The following is an 18,278-nucleotide window of genomic DNA, read 5'->3' as shown; positions in this document are numbered from 1 at the left end:
ACACACACACACACACACACACACACACACACACACACACACACAGCAAAAGAACCAAAAGGACCAAATGAAATGGCTAAAAATTACTCAGAAAAAAAGTCTGGTTCCACTGACTTACATTAAAAGTTAAGTATGTTTTTCCCTTCTCCTGTAAATATATATATATATATATATATATATATATATATATATATATATATATATATATATGTGTGTGTGTGTGTGTGTGTGTGTGTGTGTGTTTTACATGGTCAAAAGCCAAAAGCCTGGAATTAATTGCCATACTAACAAATTTTGTTCATTTATATACAAAAATAATTTATACAGTGTGCATGTAAGTACTCCAAACTATTCAGGTAATTTGTAAATTTTAATTTACTTATTGACAATATACTTTATACTTATACTTTAATTATATAAGTCTTCTGTCTTAAGATTTGCTCTCCACCTTTGAAATATGAATTCTGGATATTAATCTGATAGTATCTCAATTATCGATGCTAGACTGCTTTCTCTGTCATTTTAGAATCTACAGCTCTGTTCATTGTTCTGTTTATCATTTAAAATCATTTTACCCACAATTTCCTAGTGTCCTACTAATTCTTTGAAACCTGTGAAAAAGCGCAGAATTACTTTATATACATGTATCTGCAACCAAATTGGTTTTAGATTACTGAAAACTTTTGAATGGATGTGCATTATAAAACTAGTATGACAATAGAAGGGCTTTCATTAGACCATGATCAAATTTAAATTAGTTTACATTTTATCACAGTATTATAGAGGCTGTTGTGTTCCAGTCGTTTACATTCTGAGTCCTATTTGTATAAATGCATGTAACACAGTAGACTTATCAATGCTCCATATTATATTCATGATTACTATTGTTTTCCCTTACTCTCGTATTTTTCTTCACAGCAAAGTACAAAGCAGATTTCATCTGTCGAACTAAATAATTTAAATAAACGTTGCGGCACCTGAGAGATCAATTGTGTCTCAGTCATTATGAGACTGTCATAAACACAAGACACACTCCTCTAGTCCTCTAAAAAGGGCTACATTTAAACATAGAAAATCTATTCAAATGGCAAAAAATTACTCTGCTGCGACTCCTAGCACGTTCCAGGCCAGGAGTCAATAACAGCCGCATTCCAAAGGCTAAGCTGCAGCTAAGAAACCTCCTCAGTAGTGCTGCCCTATGAAGGCTTCTCCTTGTTGATATTGCATGATGCAAAACTGAACTGCCTACAAATGCTGCTTTGTCAAACATCTCAAAAGGAGTCAGAGCAAAATCTGATGAAGAAAATACTGCGGATGAGAAACTGGCAAGGAAAAGGTTAACGTGAATGGTGTAATGTGGCCGTCAGAATGCTTTTACTGGCATTAAAAAAGATTCTCCGCTAGCATCCTTAAAAACTCTCAGAAAGTAGCCTGCATCCCTCGGCCAAGTCTAAAGGATGCTTTTGATTGAAACGCCCTTCGATGACACAGTGGTTTAAAAATGCAGCCCAGTTTTTGGAAAACAGCTCACATATTACACATTATGGCCACCACACCCAGAAGAACATGTCCTTGCTGACCGTAAATAAATGAAACAATGTGTTCTGCTTTAACTCGAATTTTACATGTATGAGAATATTTGCAGACATTCGATGGCTCTTTATCAACTCAGACATTGTGAACAAAGCGGTATGTCTACTTTACAAGCTAAATAATAGCAGAAATATGTTATTCTATGAGGTAACTGAAGGTCTGCTTCAAGTTAAGACTTTTTTCTCACAAGCCAATGCTGCATACATGGACACTTAGTACAGTGAGCTTATGTGATGCTGATACACATACAACGCAGGGTGAAAGTAAGGAATAATCAAGCTGCTAGGTTGGCTGGTAGCTTAGCTCCTCAGCAAACCGCTGCTACACACTACAGCCTATCATGCCAGTTAGGCCTTGTTCAAACAAGGAGCAGAAATCCGATTTTTCGGCATATCTGATTTGAACAGATTTTCTGCAGTCTGAAGGCAAAAAGCCACATGAAATCAGACTTTTCGAACTGAATACAAGCCCCATTTGTGGGTAGTTTCGAATACGATTTGAACAGGATTCTGGATATGAGACCGGTCAGATCAGATTTCATGTGTTTTCTTCTGTCATTCAGGGCACAGCAGTTCATGACCTCAGGATGTGCGAGAAGTAGAAGTGTTTAACAAATATTTAGGTAACATTTTTTTACAGTAGGCAGTAGGCGATATTTTTTTTCCATATATGCATCATCTTTCATTTTTCTGAGATTTAATGAGTTGGAACAGACAAAATAGAACCTGTAGTGCCACATATAAAAATACTATTATATTATATAATAATAATAATAATAATAATAATAAGTTTTATAAATTACACCACGTTAAAATTAAACAGGCCTAATTATGGTCACTTCGTAAAAATAAATATGCAGTTATTCAGTGTTCTTTAAGTCCTGATGATATCCACGATATGCACAGAAAAGCATATCACTGCTGTCGGAACAAAACCTTGTATCTCCAAAATGATAACTTTAAAGGAGAAGGAAAAAAACTACTTTACTTTTAATGTAATGGAACAAGACATTTTTCCAAGTCATTTTTGGCAATTTCTGTTTGTCCATTCATCATGAAATTTACATGCAATGTAAAGGGCAACAAGCATTTTCAAACTATGTCAAAAACTAAAAAATGACAAAAATGGAGATAAGATGTTTTGTTCCAACAGCAGCGATATTGTGACATAGCTTGTCACAGTAATAATAAGATATTGCCATATTGCCCAGCCCTACTTTATGTTTAGAGGAAATGCTTGAGGTGCAGGTCCTCGGTAGGACTGTCCTATGAAGACTCCCCCTTAGTAGCCTACTGGTAACACAAATGGAACAGTCCTAACGAGACTGCATGTTGATGTGACCAAAGTGGCGCAAAACTCATGTGGGAACTGGTGAGAAAATGAAGCCCATTGTGTTTGTTGCTTTTTCATTTCTTCATGGAAATGGAGGAGACGTTCTTATAAAGTACGATAAACTACATATATACCAATACTTCTAAATAAATACGTATATGGACGACATACGATATATGGACGAGCGCTTTAATTAATCTGTGATTTTACACTTTATAAGATAACAAAGACGAATTCAACAACATAAACAACTTACATTTTAAAACAAGTTCTGCTGTTTTTTTTCCCCATTGTCGTTCGTACGCAGAGAACTGTGGGTAACCAAAGCCGGGAAGGATACATCGGATGCGTCCTTGAAATCACACCGACCGTGGCCTTCTATGACGTAGCGGCTGAGAAATGCAGTCTACCTCGACTGCAGCTTAGACTTTGGAACGCAGCTATTATAATGGAGATTTTAAGAAAAAGTCATTGTAAAAATTACATCAAAAATATACCTCTATATCTTTTATCCCCCTCAACAACCATCTCACGCAACCCCAAGGTAATATTTAAACTGAGCACCTACTTCTGGGTTAAGGAAACATAACATTGACTTATAATATGAGTTTTACAGCAGTTACGTATTTACGTTACGTAAATAAGACTATAATAAGACTATAACAGTTTAAATTAAAGTATTAAAAAAAAACTTTTGAAACAGTGAACTGAAATTTCAGAATGTAAAATGGACTGTAGAATGGAAGCTATTAGGCTTCTGGGTGCCTCCTATCAGAGTAAAGTGGGCGGTTAACCTGTACACTCATGCTCAAGTGACCAGGCTTATTTTTCTGAAGGCATGTATTCATTCTATGGGCTGTGATTTTTTGGGGTTTATTTTGTTAGAGGGCTGTTGTTACCAAACTGAGCTAAACTAGTTTGTGTAGTAAATAATGAGCTCTTGATTAGAAACAAGACATTTTAACACATTGACAATTTTAATAAAGTCTGACCTCAAAATAAAAAAATTATAAAAAATTAATCCTGTGTTCACCGTGTAATTTTACATCCTAATTAGATCTAAATCAACGGTCAATCAACAGTTTCTGATTTTTTTCAGGACGGCCTTGTTCCTCTCCTTCACTGAACAGTGGCTAACTTACATGCATAAACTTAGGTTTTTACCACTTTCCAGTGTTTGACTACTATTTGTACATTTATATATTTTAGCTCTACCACAGGCTTTTAAACTTTTTAAATGCTTATCAGACCACTTGTTCTGATATTAAGTTTGTACTGACTAATTTATGTGTGTGTTTTTACATTTTATATATTTCACTGTAGTATGCCAATCATCATAACAACAACAGCAACAACAAACACAACAGGTTCTATTTAGAGCCCTTTTTTGGTCTCAGAAGAACATTTTAATGTTTTTTAAAAAGAAACATTTCCATGGTTATTGGGAGTTCCCCATTTACACTGAACCTTTAATGGTTCCACGCAGAACCATCTGAGGTAAGAGTGAACTGTGTGACGCACGTGCGGGCGATAGAAGGAGCAGGAACTCGGCAGTGTCGTCTTCTCGAGTACATAAACAGCTAAACTACACTGTTTTCTCTCTCTCTCTCTCTCTCTCTCCATGCTGACTGTAGCTATGACACTATAAACCCTCATCACTTTACGTTATGAACAAGCTGAACTTTAGGGATTGGACTTACCGACACTAGAAAGAATAAATAATATGATGATCTGCAGGGCCCGACTGTTCTTTTCCGTGTCCACCATGTTTTCTTTAGTCAGGGCGGGTGGGGTCTTAGCGGGAAGTCCACTTTGAGCGACGAACGGCGAGTACAGCGATGGTGATCACAGTCTGAGTGAATCTTTCTCACTTCCAGCGACCTTTACTGTAAAGCGTCTCCTGAACGGAATCAGGTCAGAGACATTGTACTATTCCTCCCGTCTCATCAAAAACGATCTCCACGGGCGATGGCGGACGACGAACAACAAGAGGACTTGGTGCAGCTTATCGGGCCACTTGGCCGGTACATTACCGCCACCTACTGGTGTGGAGAGTGGAGCACTGAGGTGGGGCGGGGGATATGACGTCAGACTTTCCATGCATGTAAGTTAATTTATTTTCAAGAGGGGGTGTGGACAAACAGTGGGAAAAGAGGATCAAGAAAGGAGGACGGAAAAGGAGTAGGTCCTTCTAAACTATCCTGTCGTCCTCAGAAAGCCTAGCTCTTGATGTGCACTGTAGGCCTCTTTAGTGTTCTGTTTTCTTTTCTCCGATGTTATGAAATAAGGCTCATCTCCATTCGCTCAGTGCTGTAACAGAACATGCTCTACTGTCTCAGGTTGATCAACCAACGCACACTGTCTAGTTCCCATGTCTCAAACACAAGCCCCCCGGGCCAAATCAGGCCCGCCACACAATCCCATCCGGGCCGCAAAAGTATTTTGATTTTCTATTATTATTAGCCTGTTTCACAATGTGCTGCACTACAGTCCCCAGCATGCAATGCAACGTAATGTGCTCCGACTCTGCAACGGCAATCTATACGACCGCAGAGAACTTGTAGAGAGGAGCATTACCACTCTGAGATGTCTTCCGGGTTTCTCAAACGCTAGAGGGCGCTCCCGAACGAGTCCAAAATGAACAGGTTTCTATGGAGCATTTGAGCAAAATCATAGTTTATAAATGCTTAAACATTTTAATCAAGTCTTAATGAAGTTGCAGCAAAGAAAGGATGCCAGGTGTCTAGTTCAAGCAAATAGGTAGGTTTAAAAGACTGAGCACCTGGGGACATTTAAATTTTGAATATTTCAAATGTCCATGTAATATTTAATAAGGTCTACTACGAGTCTCTGTATTTTACTGTTGAAGTTTTTGCATATTTTGAATAAACTACGGCCAGTTGGGGTTATAGCACCATTAATTAAAAATTAAATAAAAACATTTTTTTCTCTGGCCCACAGATTTGAGGAGATTTTTAAATGTGTTCCTTTTACTGGTTGAGTTTGACACCCCTGGTCTAGTTGGATGTTTAACTCCTGGAGATCAGCTTTCCCGCAAAGTATAGTTACAACCACAATCTGCTCCACATGCTCCAGATTATAACATTGAGCACTGGCTTGTCAAACAGTCTTTCAGAATAGACGGCTGATGTTTTACTCATTATGTCAGCACTGCCGTGTTCTCCCACGTGTTTGGTAGTTGTGAATATGTTACTCTTCCCTCCCCAGGGGTTTTTGGCTCAAAAAGGTTGAGAACTGCTTTAGACGACTAACAAATGATTAAAGATTACATTTTTTCAAGTAAATCAGTATGTTTAGTGTGCCTCTGGCAGTTTGACAGTTTTTACCTTTTATTGTAGTTTATTGTGTGGAGGATCAGGCCTCTGTTCTGCAGTCAGGTAGGCCTGTACATTGCTCAGATAGTGTTCATGCATAGCTCCAGGAGCAATACAACTGTACCTTTAACAAATAGCTGAGTAGATTAGATTTAGGCTAGATTTACTGTCTTTCTTTCTTTTTCCCCTCTTTCAGCTCACATTTACTTGTTCCAGGTTGCACATTACAGTGGTAGTATGAACCCTCCTCCTAGAGATCTTCTATCTTGCACAGTTTAGTTCCAACCTACATCTAATGTGATGCCTCCTCCTTATGTAACACTAAAACATCTGATTCAGCCAATCAATAACTTCTGGAAGAGTTAATATATTCATAAATGCACATGGTTAAAAACGTAGTCTAATTTTGTACAATATAAAATGTATTTATACATACACTATATACACTATTGTAAAGTCTTTAGGAAAAGCTTGCATGAGCACTGCTGCCACTTTGAGACTCTTTTGTTTCCACTCAGTGTACATCTGCTTGTTAGTTTGTTGAATTAATTGTGCAGGTTTGACTAGTCATTAGTGGTGTTTGTTTTTAGTCTCTTCTTTTTTACTTGGTAAATTATGTTTTCATTGTAGTTGATGTTACTGTAGTTGATTATGTTGATGTTGATATGTTTTCATTGTAGTAGTGCAGCACTTTGATTGACACTGTTGTCTTTTAAATGTGCTTTAGAAATAAAGGTGATTTTATGACTGTTCTAATTAAAATTGTGTAAAGATGACTTGTTTAATCTTGTTTAATCACCATTAGGGGTGGTCGATTCTTAGATGCATCGTGATGTGGACATGAACGATTCTGAATCGATTCACAAATGTCAAAAATCGATTTTCTAAATATTTAATTTATAACGTAATGTTGACGGAACGCAAAAGGCGGAACTTGGAAGTGGGTAAGTGCAGCGCCCGGACAGTCTGTGGCAGCACATAACAAAAACACTACCAGAGCCGTATAGAGAGAGAGAGTAGCGTCAACGGAAGTTCAAAATGCTTGATGGTCACGTGATTCATGTAGACTTCAGATAGTTCCAGGAAGTTCTTTGCGGGCAATTTAAACCCATAAACACTCAGCAAAAGAACTGCGTCTTTTGGTGCTTTAAAGTCAATAAATGCACTGATTTACAATATCTATATAGAAAACCAACGTGTGTGTGTAGTTACAACAATATGACATATTTAAAAGTCAAATTCGCTGCTATTTGGAGATTAAACAGCTGTCGTTACCTGCCTTTCTGACATGTTGGGTTAATGTGAACATGGTTTCAAAGTGTGTTTTCATTGTTTCATTGCTTTGACTTTTCAGTATTAAAGATATTATGTTCTTAAACTTGTATGGTAGTTAAGATCAGTCATATCCTAATGTTTATTGATATACTTAGAGGCAGGGGAAGGGAAGAAATGTTTCAAAATTGAGATCAGATTAATTTTCAACATAAATAAATATAATTTACATAAATACATCTTTAATTAATGGTAGTTTCAGTAATCCCAAGGCCTAGATAATCTTAATGACTTAATGACTACTGTAAACTCTATGACTTTCCAAAAGGACAGAGGGAGAAGGAGCCAAAGAAATTTGTTTGGCTTGCATATGAAAAAATCTGTATAAAAAGCATACATTAAAATACATCACATCCAGGCAGGACATAATAAACACATCTATTTATATTTGTTTGTACACATATAAACATATTTATATATCTTGTCTTTTTACTATGCACATATTTACTGCAATGGATTCATTAAATAAAGCTATAACGAACTCAAACATGAATAGCCTGGCAGGCAGTTTGTCTGTGCCCTTTTCTCCATGTTGTCATTGCATACAGTGCCCAGCATGGTTTGCTCTGCTGCATGGAGATGCTTCAATCGCTCGGAGAAAGGAGTGAAAATGTTTGGTTTCTCCACTGACACAGAGAGAACAAACTGCTGGCTCAAGTCAGCAGGAGCAATTACTAAATTACTCACCATCACTAAAGATTACAACAACAACAACAACGTGACACTGCATACGTTTCACAAACAAAAGCCACACCACTGGGAAGCTTAATGTTTTATTTATTAAAAATAAGGAACAGGTAAAGGTGCAGGGTGGGGGTTGCTGAGTTGAATCTCCCCGTGGTTCTTGCCATTAATCCAAAATCATCTAAACTGCAACATAATGTACAGATATAGTCAACAGAATCACAAAGCCTGCAAACACTCAATCCATAAGTCTTATATTTGTTTTCTCTTTAAAGTCTCCAATATGCGCTCTACATCCACATCAATAGTGACGTATCACGAAAACAGATTTCTTTTTATTGTGTAACTTACATTACATTAGCTCGTACTCCAAAATGGATAACGATATTCTTATTTTACCTCCTCCACCTCCACTCTACAAGCTCGTGCCCCAATGTTATATTTAACTAATATTTACCTCACCCACCACGTGAAAAATCATGTTTAGAAGCTTTTTCTAAGATTCAACAACGGTGGATGAAACGACATTAAGAGCAGGGATTTTACCGTTACCAGGCTGTTCATGGTTAACATTATGGGTTCCTAACTTCACTTAGTACCCCAGCCTGATCTGTTATCTGTTAATGTTCCTTAAATCTACTAATTTAATCGGGGATAATCCACTGACATACTTTAATATACATGTTCATTTGATTCAGATGTGCTTATTATATACAAACTGATTCTGTAATAGTTACCCTTTTAAAGTGAATCACAACCGGTCTATTCTGCTGCAACTCGGCCGCGCTGCTAGTATTTGCTGCTAACTTCCGGGAACTATTGAGAGGCTCCACGATCCACCATTGCTGTAAAAAAAAATGGTCCATTGGAGTGAACGGAGTTGACGCAACTCTCTCTCCATACGGCTCTGAACACTACTGGATGAGTGAGAAATCCGACCGGCTCCCTCTGCGTTAAAGCCAGGTCAGGTCAGGAGTCACAACACAAATGATCAGAAGAGCCATTTTGACCTTTCAACAAAAATCAAACCACCTTGGGAGCCACAACATTTACTGTCCAGTATGTGATAATGTCCTAGTATAGGCTAAACAATATAAACGAAAACGCAGATTTACTTCGCTCTGCTTCAAGCTTTGCCTACAGCCGCTTTCCCCCCATCTCCGCCAGGAAACTCTTCCTCAAAAGTAGATCAGCTTCTTGTAAAATGTCTCTCAACATTCGGCTGTCTTACGAGGCTGAAGTCGCTTCTCATTCTCCAGCTTCTTGTTCGAATTTACCCGTTCCGCCTTAAATTCTGACTGAGGCACCGAATGTAAATGCGGCACCATTTAAGGTGGAATGAGAAAATTCGGAAGAGAAGCGACTTCATCTTCGCGACTTTTTAGTGTTTGACAGTCTCTCGTTGCAGATTTAACATACCAGGAAACCAACTGCGCTGCTTATAAATGCGAATAACGCATCGTTGCTAGGTGACCTGCAGTCTGCACGGACGGTCTCAGTCGTTGCGAAACAGGCCTTTCGCGCTATGTTGCACACGACCCGTGTAACGCTCGGACAGAAAACCAGACGTGTGCGGATGATGAGTGAAGGTGGTTTAATATAAACCAAGCTGCCGTAGTCAAAAAGGGGGGAAAACAGAGATCGTAGTCAAAACAGTCCCAAAGTCAAAAAACAGATCATACACACAAGCGAAAGTACCAAAGGAATAGGCAAGAGGCAAAAACGGAGTCAAACGAAGCAAAAGGTCAAAACACGGTAAACAATCAGAACAGGATGAAACCGCTCAGTAGTCTCAAAGAAACAATACCTCGCAGTGAGTCTAACTAAAGCCCGGGCTTATCTACGCTAAACTACCTGTCATATGATCATCAACACAGGTGCAAGCAGTCAAAACTCAGGGGATTGTGAGCGCTGATAGGAGCGCCTGTGAGAGTCCGAAGTCACATGAGACTCCATTGTATCCTGGGAAATGGAGTTTTCGTCGGAGTCGGATTCCGAGTGCGGCTGCTCAGTCACATGAGCTCCCAGAGAATTCTGGGAGATGAAGTCCATTTTCTCCATAGAGGGAGCCGAATGCATGACACCCAGTCTCGAAGATATTTTACGGACACAGCGATCCCTCCCACCTCTTTCTCTACAACGAGACCAAAACCAAAGTTATAAAGTCACTAAAAACGGGTAGGACGGCTGTAACACGCTGCGCGGACACCCATCTCCACTGGATCTTATTTCACCGTAACTGCGCATTTTATCGCAGATGAGTGGCAGCAGCGTCTCATGTGCTCCAAAGGCAGTGAATGAGAGCCTTCTAGTTCACTTGCCACATCACTTCCATTTGATTTATTAATAAAAGATATTGGAAGTAAATTCATTATGGATCATTACAAATACTTTGCTTTAAAACTACCAAGTCCAACTACCAATGCTGTATAGAAAAAAGATGCATCGAGATGCATCGATAATCGTTTTATAATCGCATCACAGCCCTCTGAATCGTAATCGAATCAAATCGTGAGGTGCCTAGAGATTCCCACTCCTAGTGCCCATCCTCTGTTGAATCATTCACGAAAGAGTTTCAAATTGCCTCTGGAAGCAACATTAGCAAAAGAACTGCATGTAAGGAGCTGATGAACAAGTCTGGGTTTGGCGAATGCCAAGAGAACATCACCTGCCTGATTGCATTGTGCCAGCTGTAAAGTTTGGTGGAGAAGGGATAATTTTTTTAAGAGTTGGCCTAGGTCCCATAGTTCCAGTGAAGGGAAATCTTAAGGCTTCAGCGTAACGAGACATTTTGGACAATTGTTTGCTTCCAACTTTGTGGGAACGGCTTGGGAGAGGCCCATTTCTGTTCCAGCAAGACTGGGCCCCAGTGCACAAGCAAGGTCCATAAAGGCGTGGATGGGTGAGTTTGGTGTGGAAGAACCTGACTCTTCTGGATGAATGGGCAAAAATTCCCACAAACACACTCCAAAATCTTGTAGAAAGCTTCCCAAAAGACTGAAAAATGGAAAATTCAAATAAGAATCTGGTAAAAAAAACAAACAAACTTCAGCGTCATACATTCACCACTACTTTGCTGTGTTTCCTGTAACCTTTGTTTAGCTCAGCCATTTTGGTTACTGTGGTCATCTAAAGTCAATTCAAGCTAGTGGTTATTTTTTAGTGGGCTGAGCTGGTTTTAGTGCTAAGTTAGTTTTTATTATCTTGTGTGCCCAATGTTCCAAAAAAAATCTTCAAATGTGAAGTTTTTTATTTTTTACTTTGAAAGTTTTCAGGAGTACTTTGAAAATTCTTTCCATGTGGTTGAACTACTCTTTGCGTATACCATTATATTTGTCATGGTTATCTGTGTACCATGGATTTAGTATTTTTGTTGGAAGGGTACAAAAAAAGAAAATAAAAAAATTATATACAGCCATACACTGCTAACATGCTGTCATAAAAAGGCTACAATAGTCTTATCATTATTCAGTGTTGAAATGGCCTTTTATTAGCTGAAGAATGCATACTGACTTGTTTAGGACTTGAAGATTAGGACTTGAGACTTGACTTGAGACTTACCTGTGCTGACTCGGGACTCGAATCAAGACTTGACTATCTTGACTTGGGATTTGACTTGAGTGTGAAGACTTGGGACTTACTTGTTGCTTGCAACTTAGTGACTTGTTCCCACCTCAGCGAAATAGCATTACATTTGCTGAAGAATGCATACTGACTTGTTTAAGACTCGAAATTTAGGAGACTTGAATCAAGACTCAAATGTCTTGACTTGGGACATGACTGGAAACTTGAATGCCAAGACTTAAGATTTACTTCTTACTTGCAACTTAGTGACTTATTCCCAACACTGCTGAATGATCTGGGGAATAAGGTCAGGGAAAGATTCCCACCCCTACACTGCGGTCATTTAAGTCCCATATTGAGGGACATAAATTAACTGTCAGCACTGGTGATCTTGGTCTCTAATATGTATTCAGAGCAGAGCTAGTAAAATGAATAATATGGTATAAAGAACTGTAACAGACGTGGCAACAGCAGGAACTCCACTTGGAGAAAATAACAACTGTAACAGATGGATTAACCCAATTCAATATAAATTAGACACTCAGTATCCAATTGTTATCATGTTACCATAACACTGGAGTGTGTATGAAAAAAAACATGCAAACCTGTGAGACATTTTTACAGAGAGTACTCTGTGCTCTTCATGCTCACTTCATTTCTGCAGTGCAGATGTAGACTGATGGGCGGCACGGTGGCGCAGTGGGTAGCGCTGTTGCCTCACAGCAAGAATGACCTGGGTTCGATTCCCGGCCGGGCGACCAGGGTTGTTTCTGTGTGGAGTTTGTATGTTCTCCCCGTGTCTGCGTGGGTTTCCTCCGGGTACTCCGGTTTCCTCCCACATTCCAAAAAAAACATGCAGTCGGGCTGATTGGACATGCTGAAATTGCCCCTAGGTGTGAATGTGTATGTCTGTCTGTCTGCCCTGTGATGGGCTGGCAACCTGTCCAGGGTGTATCCTGCCTTCCGCCCAATGACAGCTGGGATAGGCTCCAGCATCCCACCGCGACCCAGAAGGATAAGCGGTTTAGATGATGATGTATAGGTGTAGACTGATTGTTCTTTGGGGGAGACGCTGATTCTCTCTCTAGTTTCTTTGAATCCATTTGGGCCACTCCATATAAGCTCGGCCTGAACTGAAGAGCCCACTGAACACAGAAGTGTCACTACTGTACTGTTTACATGACAGGTCACTTCTGGTACTGGAACTGCACCTGAAGGTAGAATGTATCCTTGTTAAGTAATACCTAATAAATCACCCCTTAGAAGAACTTATGACCAGGAGGAAAGAATATCATAAATTAGGTATCCTGCTTAACTTGTTTACTTCCCTAGACATAGTTATGTCCAGTAGAAGTCCAGAAAAAATATCATGTTTGGAAATGTCTGCATGATGCGCTGTAGTCTGAAGTACTCTGTACAATTTATTCATTAATCATTTAATTTCATCTTTTAAAGTCCAGGATACACTGTTGTTTGGAGTCTTATGAAAGGCTATTAACTGTACAAGTCTGCATGATACACTGCCAAACCAAACTCGCACAATAAACCTGTATTATTAATTTTAAGTGATTAATTCTTATCATCTTATCATTTAATTCAGATTTATTTACTGTCATGATGTGTCTATGTGCTGTAACAGAGGAAGAGAAAATGGCTACCATTTATCTGTTTGAGTAAATACTAGAATACAAATCTCTTGCAGCTAATAGTTGAACTTGAGCCCTAAATATCTTTCTACACATGAGAACTCTATAACATTCCTATCAAACCAAAATCAGATCTTAAAACATGACTCACTTACTAATCACTTTAATCTCATTGTCAGAATACTGTAGTTTTCCATCCACCTGGATTTCAGACTGATACCGACCACTGTCCCTCAGGTGTGAAGTCTCCAGTTTGAATGTTAAGATGTGCTCAATTTTTAAATTGATGCCAAGTAAAATCATCGTTTTCATACTTCCACAGAATGGTCTCAGGTGTTCCTGATGTAGAGGACTCGAATTTGAAATGCACTACATAAAATGTTATTTTATTTTATATTAATCAAAATTGCTTACCTTCTTTATTTCTGTTAGCTTGCTGTTGTGCTCTGCACTTTATGTAAATACTTTGTACACTCTTTTTTATTAGGTGTCCATGCGCTGAAGGTGCTGGATCTCTATTGATTTTGCTCAGATTTGCATGAATTATTTTTCTGCTTTAAAACAGATTGTACAGACCAGACCTTAAGGCCTACAAACATGAAACTTGATCAACAAGCTGTTGTGCCCTCATGCTACTTAGGTACATGGGGTGAGCCCAATTGGTCTGAAGGGGGCATAGTGTTTTATGTTTTGGCCTATATGTGCAACACAGTGAGGCTTGCAGACACACGCTGATTTATTGACTTCTAAGGTAGTCTGTCAATTTTGTCCAAGGTATGTCACTAGAGTGCTCTGTTAAAGCAAAATAACTGTTTTCTAGCATCTGTACATCTAATCAAGCTGAATTATGGCATGCTGCATTTTTGAGCATACTTATCAGAGAGTTTTTAAGGATGACCTGATAATTGGAAAACTGTGACCACCATCAGGCAATCAATTTTCAGTAGACCTTTGACAGGCTTAACAATTACCAATCATCATGAAACTTGAATAGTGTGTCTATGTAGGGTGTCTTTATGAAGTTTTAAAAGAACTGACTTTTGGGGGCACTACTCTATTTTCCACCGTTCTAATCAATATTTCGTACATGATTTCACTTCAGGACAGATCACTGCAGCTTTGGCAATTCTGAATTAAACTGCTAAAACTCAAAAACAGTCTCATTATCTCAGGATTTAAACCACTTATATGAAATGAGATTCAGATGAGGCATTCAAAATTTGACCCAGATTGGCCTTCAGGAGGCGCTACAGAGCACAATCAGCCTTAAAACCATAAAAAATCCAGCTATCATTATTTTATCTTTCCTACATATAAATAACGGGTCTCATGTGATTCAGTTTTTAGCTGAACAAGTTTGCAATTACAAGTTATGTCAAAAATTGCACTGCTTGTCTGGCACTGTTACTTGTTTATTTAAAGTCTTTATAGTCTGCAGACTTCAAATAAAGTCTCTAAAGGCTCAGTAGGGCAAGGGGAAGTTCCACGGGCAGGAAAATTTGAACATGGTAAATGCCAATGAGCTTGCTCAAAATCAACCTTATGTGTCATTAATAATGGACATTACTGAATTCTTTGTTACCAATGAACTGCCATTGAGGGGCACCATTGACTCACTTTATAGCCGAGGAGAGAGAGTGGTGGACTTTATCTTTCTCACATTTTTCTCTACATTTTTAGAAATAAAACTCTGAAACAACAAATAGGACTTCAATTCCAAAGAAATGCTTCATATACCTTACCTGACATTCAAAACACAGTTACTGAACTGATGAGTAAAAAATGAGAAAAAATTCTGATGAATTGTGTTGAATTCCTTGTCAACATGTCCTACAGTAGTACATATTTATAGGTAGCTCTATACATAAACCTCTAGGTAAGATATTTTGATAGCTAAATCATCTTATCAAAAACTGTCCCAACATTTACATTACAAGACTGAAGTTGTCTTCTGATTCACCAGCTTGTTTGAATTTTCCAGTTTCGCCTTAAATGGTGCAACAGTTACATTCTGGCACCCTTTAAGGTGGAAGAGGAAAATTCAAACAAGAAGCTGGCAAATTAAAAGCTGACTTTGCAATAAAACTACAGGTGGGATAGTTTGTTACTCTAAATGTCTATCAGAAAATGTTACCAGCATTAAAAAAAATTCAAGATAATTTTATAGCCTAAATCAGCTTATCAGGGGAAAATAGTTTGTACTAAACTTACATTAAAAACATAAAGTATTTGAAACACTGAGCTACTATGCTATACTAATATCTGTGCATGTTCAGTAGGACCTCTTGATAGGTAGGATAACCTACCCATGTTACACCTGGCACTTTGACCTGTACCGAGAGTGCTAAGAGGTTGGTGATTGTTTCCATATCACTGAAACATTTAGGAAGGTGTCTCATTAAACTATCATCCTGATAAATGTTTATTATCCCATACTTGGACTAGAGCGTGAACAACAGCTAAATTTACTTAGCACACACTTGATGTGTTTCATGTGTTATACAGCAGTGCCTTTGGTGTGAGTACTCATTGTTACAAAAGTAATCTATGTTTTTTGGATGGGTATATCTAAGAAAATAAACCCCTCAATTTTATCTTTCTTTGGTATTGAAAATGGTATCAATTTTCAATAAATGTCAAAGAATAGTATCAAGGTTTATATTTTCAGTATTGTGACAAGACTATTATAGACTGTGTTCTTGGAGAAATGCCTGCACGTTTTAACGAATGTAACAGCCAGCTGATAGATGGCTTGTGTGCTTTGGATCTGGGCAGTCCAAAGTTTTTGGACATTGGAAAAGTCAAACCGTTCCTCAATGAAGACACTTATAGTGGAGGCTCAGTTCACTGTTGTTCACCATTTTCTACAACATCAGCTAATGAGGTCCAATGTGAAAAACTGACCCTGAAAAAACTTGTTCAAGGTTATTCCAGCATTTTGGAGGCAATGCGCTGTGTACTGACTGCATTCACACACTTTTCCTGTTCTGAAGAATGTATTTTCTGAACACAGGCGCAGCATGATTCACAAACACAGAGCCCAGCTGATTCAGGTGGCCTTCGAAAGGAATGTATAGAGCAAAGAGTCAATATTGGACAGACACAGCATTGGCTAGTACTGACCCAGCATATTGGGTTATTAATCCGACCCAGCATTTTGGGTCAAGCAATTAACCCAACAGCTGTGCAATTTTAACAACATTTCTGGGTTACCTGAACCAAAGTTAGGGCTGTTTTTTTCATTACTATTAAATTTCAATTTGAGACATCACTGACAGCGACATCATGCAATATCATACTCTTAAACGACAAAGCAATGCTGAAATTCAAATATTATGTTTTAAAAACAATGAAACGCCACTTTTGATCACTAAAAATATAGTGATTTATCAATATATTGGTAATGTAATAAAATTGATTATTAAGTATATCTATATATATATATATATCTATATATATATATATATATATATATATATATATATATATATGTATATAAAGTAGATCACAAAGAGCAGGACTGTGTCCTTCTTCAGTGGTAAGTTTGTGACCACAGAGATGCTTTTGGCTGGACACGTGTACAAAACAGCATGACTGTGTCTGATACACTCGCGTCAACATCACACACAGTGCAAAATAAAACAGTTCAACATTAATGCAGTCCTCTAAAAAGGTCAGATGTACCCATCAAAAAAAAGTTTGTGCTACAGTCAGGTATGCGCAAAGTGCTCTCTTGTGGTTTCAATGCAGTCATTCTGAAGGAAACAGAAATATACAATCAAAATGAATCCCTACACTGTTTAATCAACACCAACCTTTAGTTAGGGAACATAATTGTATCATAATTGTATCATTATTCGATTATTCCAATTTGAAACATTAGGTTATGACTGGGTATAAATATGTAGTCTTTCTAACTAAAGCTCATTTAAGATACAGAGTTGGACCTTAAAACCACTGTTGTACCTTTTGAAGATATATTTACATTGTTTGTACACTGATGCATGAAAAAAAAACTACATTTTTTCATTAAGAAAAAATGTTTACGTGTGTTTGTCTTCTTTGACCAGACGTAGAGAAAGAAAAAGGCAGCAGAAAACACTAATAAATCTTTTATATTGTGGATTTGATCACAAGTCGGCAGCATGCACAGTCACAGCGTTACTCACTATACCATTTACTTGCTGTGTAATATTTGGTTTAGTTAACTCGATTTGTAGGAGCTCCACAAAGACTAAATATTTGTAAACATATTATTGTTTAATTATTGTTTTATGATAGTTTATCTAATAGAACCAAAGCCAACCTATGAGCTCTACTCCCGGTGCAAGTCTGTGACTAAAGAGGGTGAATTTACAGTGTGTTTAAGTCTCCACTCTCCATGGGTGTCATATCCTCCCATGTTACCTCTCCCTGGGTTTTGTGTTGATTTAGCACTGGGCTGGGCATTTCTTGCTGTCTGTTAAAGTACCTGTTTAAATCAAAGAGCATTCACTTATATGCGCTATGTTTTCCCAAGTCTTCTTTTATGCCAGCACTACATTATTGCAGTCAACATGTTGGTTGTTGATCAAAATAATCACAATAAACTTGGTGATACTTTCTTATTGGCGTTTTTGATGTTGACATCACGCCAACATGGTGCCACCCATAGAATTAGACAGAGATTATGGCGTGTCTTAAGCTTTTATGGCTTTTGGGTTTTGATCAATGCTTTGAAGAAATATTTAGTTGTGGTCTTTGCTGCTCAAGGTGGTCACGCCAGTTAATACAAGCAAAGCTTCACATACTT

At 38.1% G+C, this 18,278-nt stretch overlaps 1 protein-coding gene across 1 annotated transcript in view; it reads right to left on the bottom strand.

Moving 5' to 3' along the window:
* The window catches only part of LOC118802132, a 28,125-nt gene extending 23,183 nt beyond the window's left edge, over window positions 1-4,942 (bottom strand). Inside the window, exon 1 of the mRNA XM_036562640.1 lies at window positions 4,626-4,942. Coding sequence (XP_036418533.1) covers window positions 4,626-4,692 — 67 coding nt within the window. The 5' untranslated portion in view covers window positions 4,693-4,942. The remainder of the gene's footprint in view (window positions 1-4,625) is intronic.
* Window positions 4,943-18,278: the final 13,336 nt, after the last annotated feature.

This window comes from Colossoma macropomum, unplaced genomic scaffold (genome assembly GCF_904425465.1).
Source record: "Colossoma macropomum unplaced genomic scaffold, Colossoma_macropomum, whole genome shotgun sequence".
In the NCBI taxonomy this organism is placed as follows: Eukaryota; Metazoa; Chordata; class Actinopteri; order Characiformes; family Serrasalmidae; genus Colossoma; species Colossoma macropomum.
Note: the sequence above shows the minus strand (reverse complement) of the source record. Positions and strands in the feature narration are given on the sequence as shown.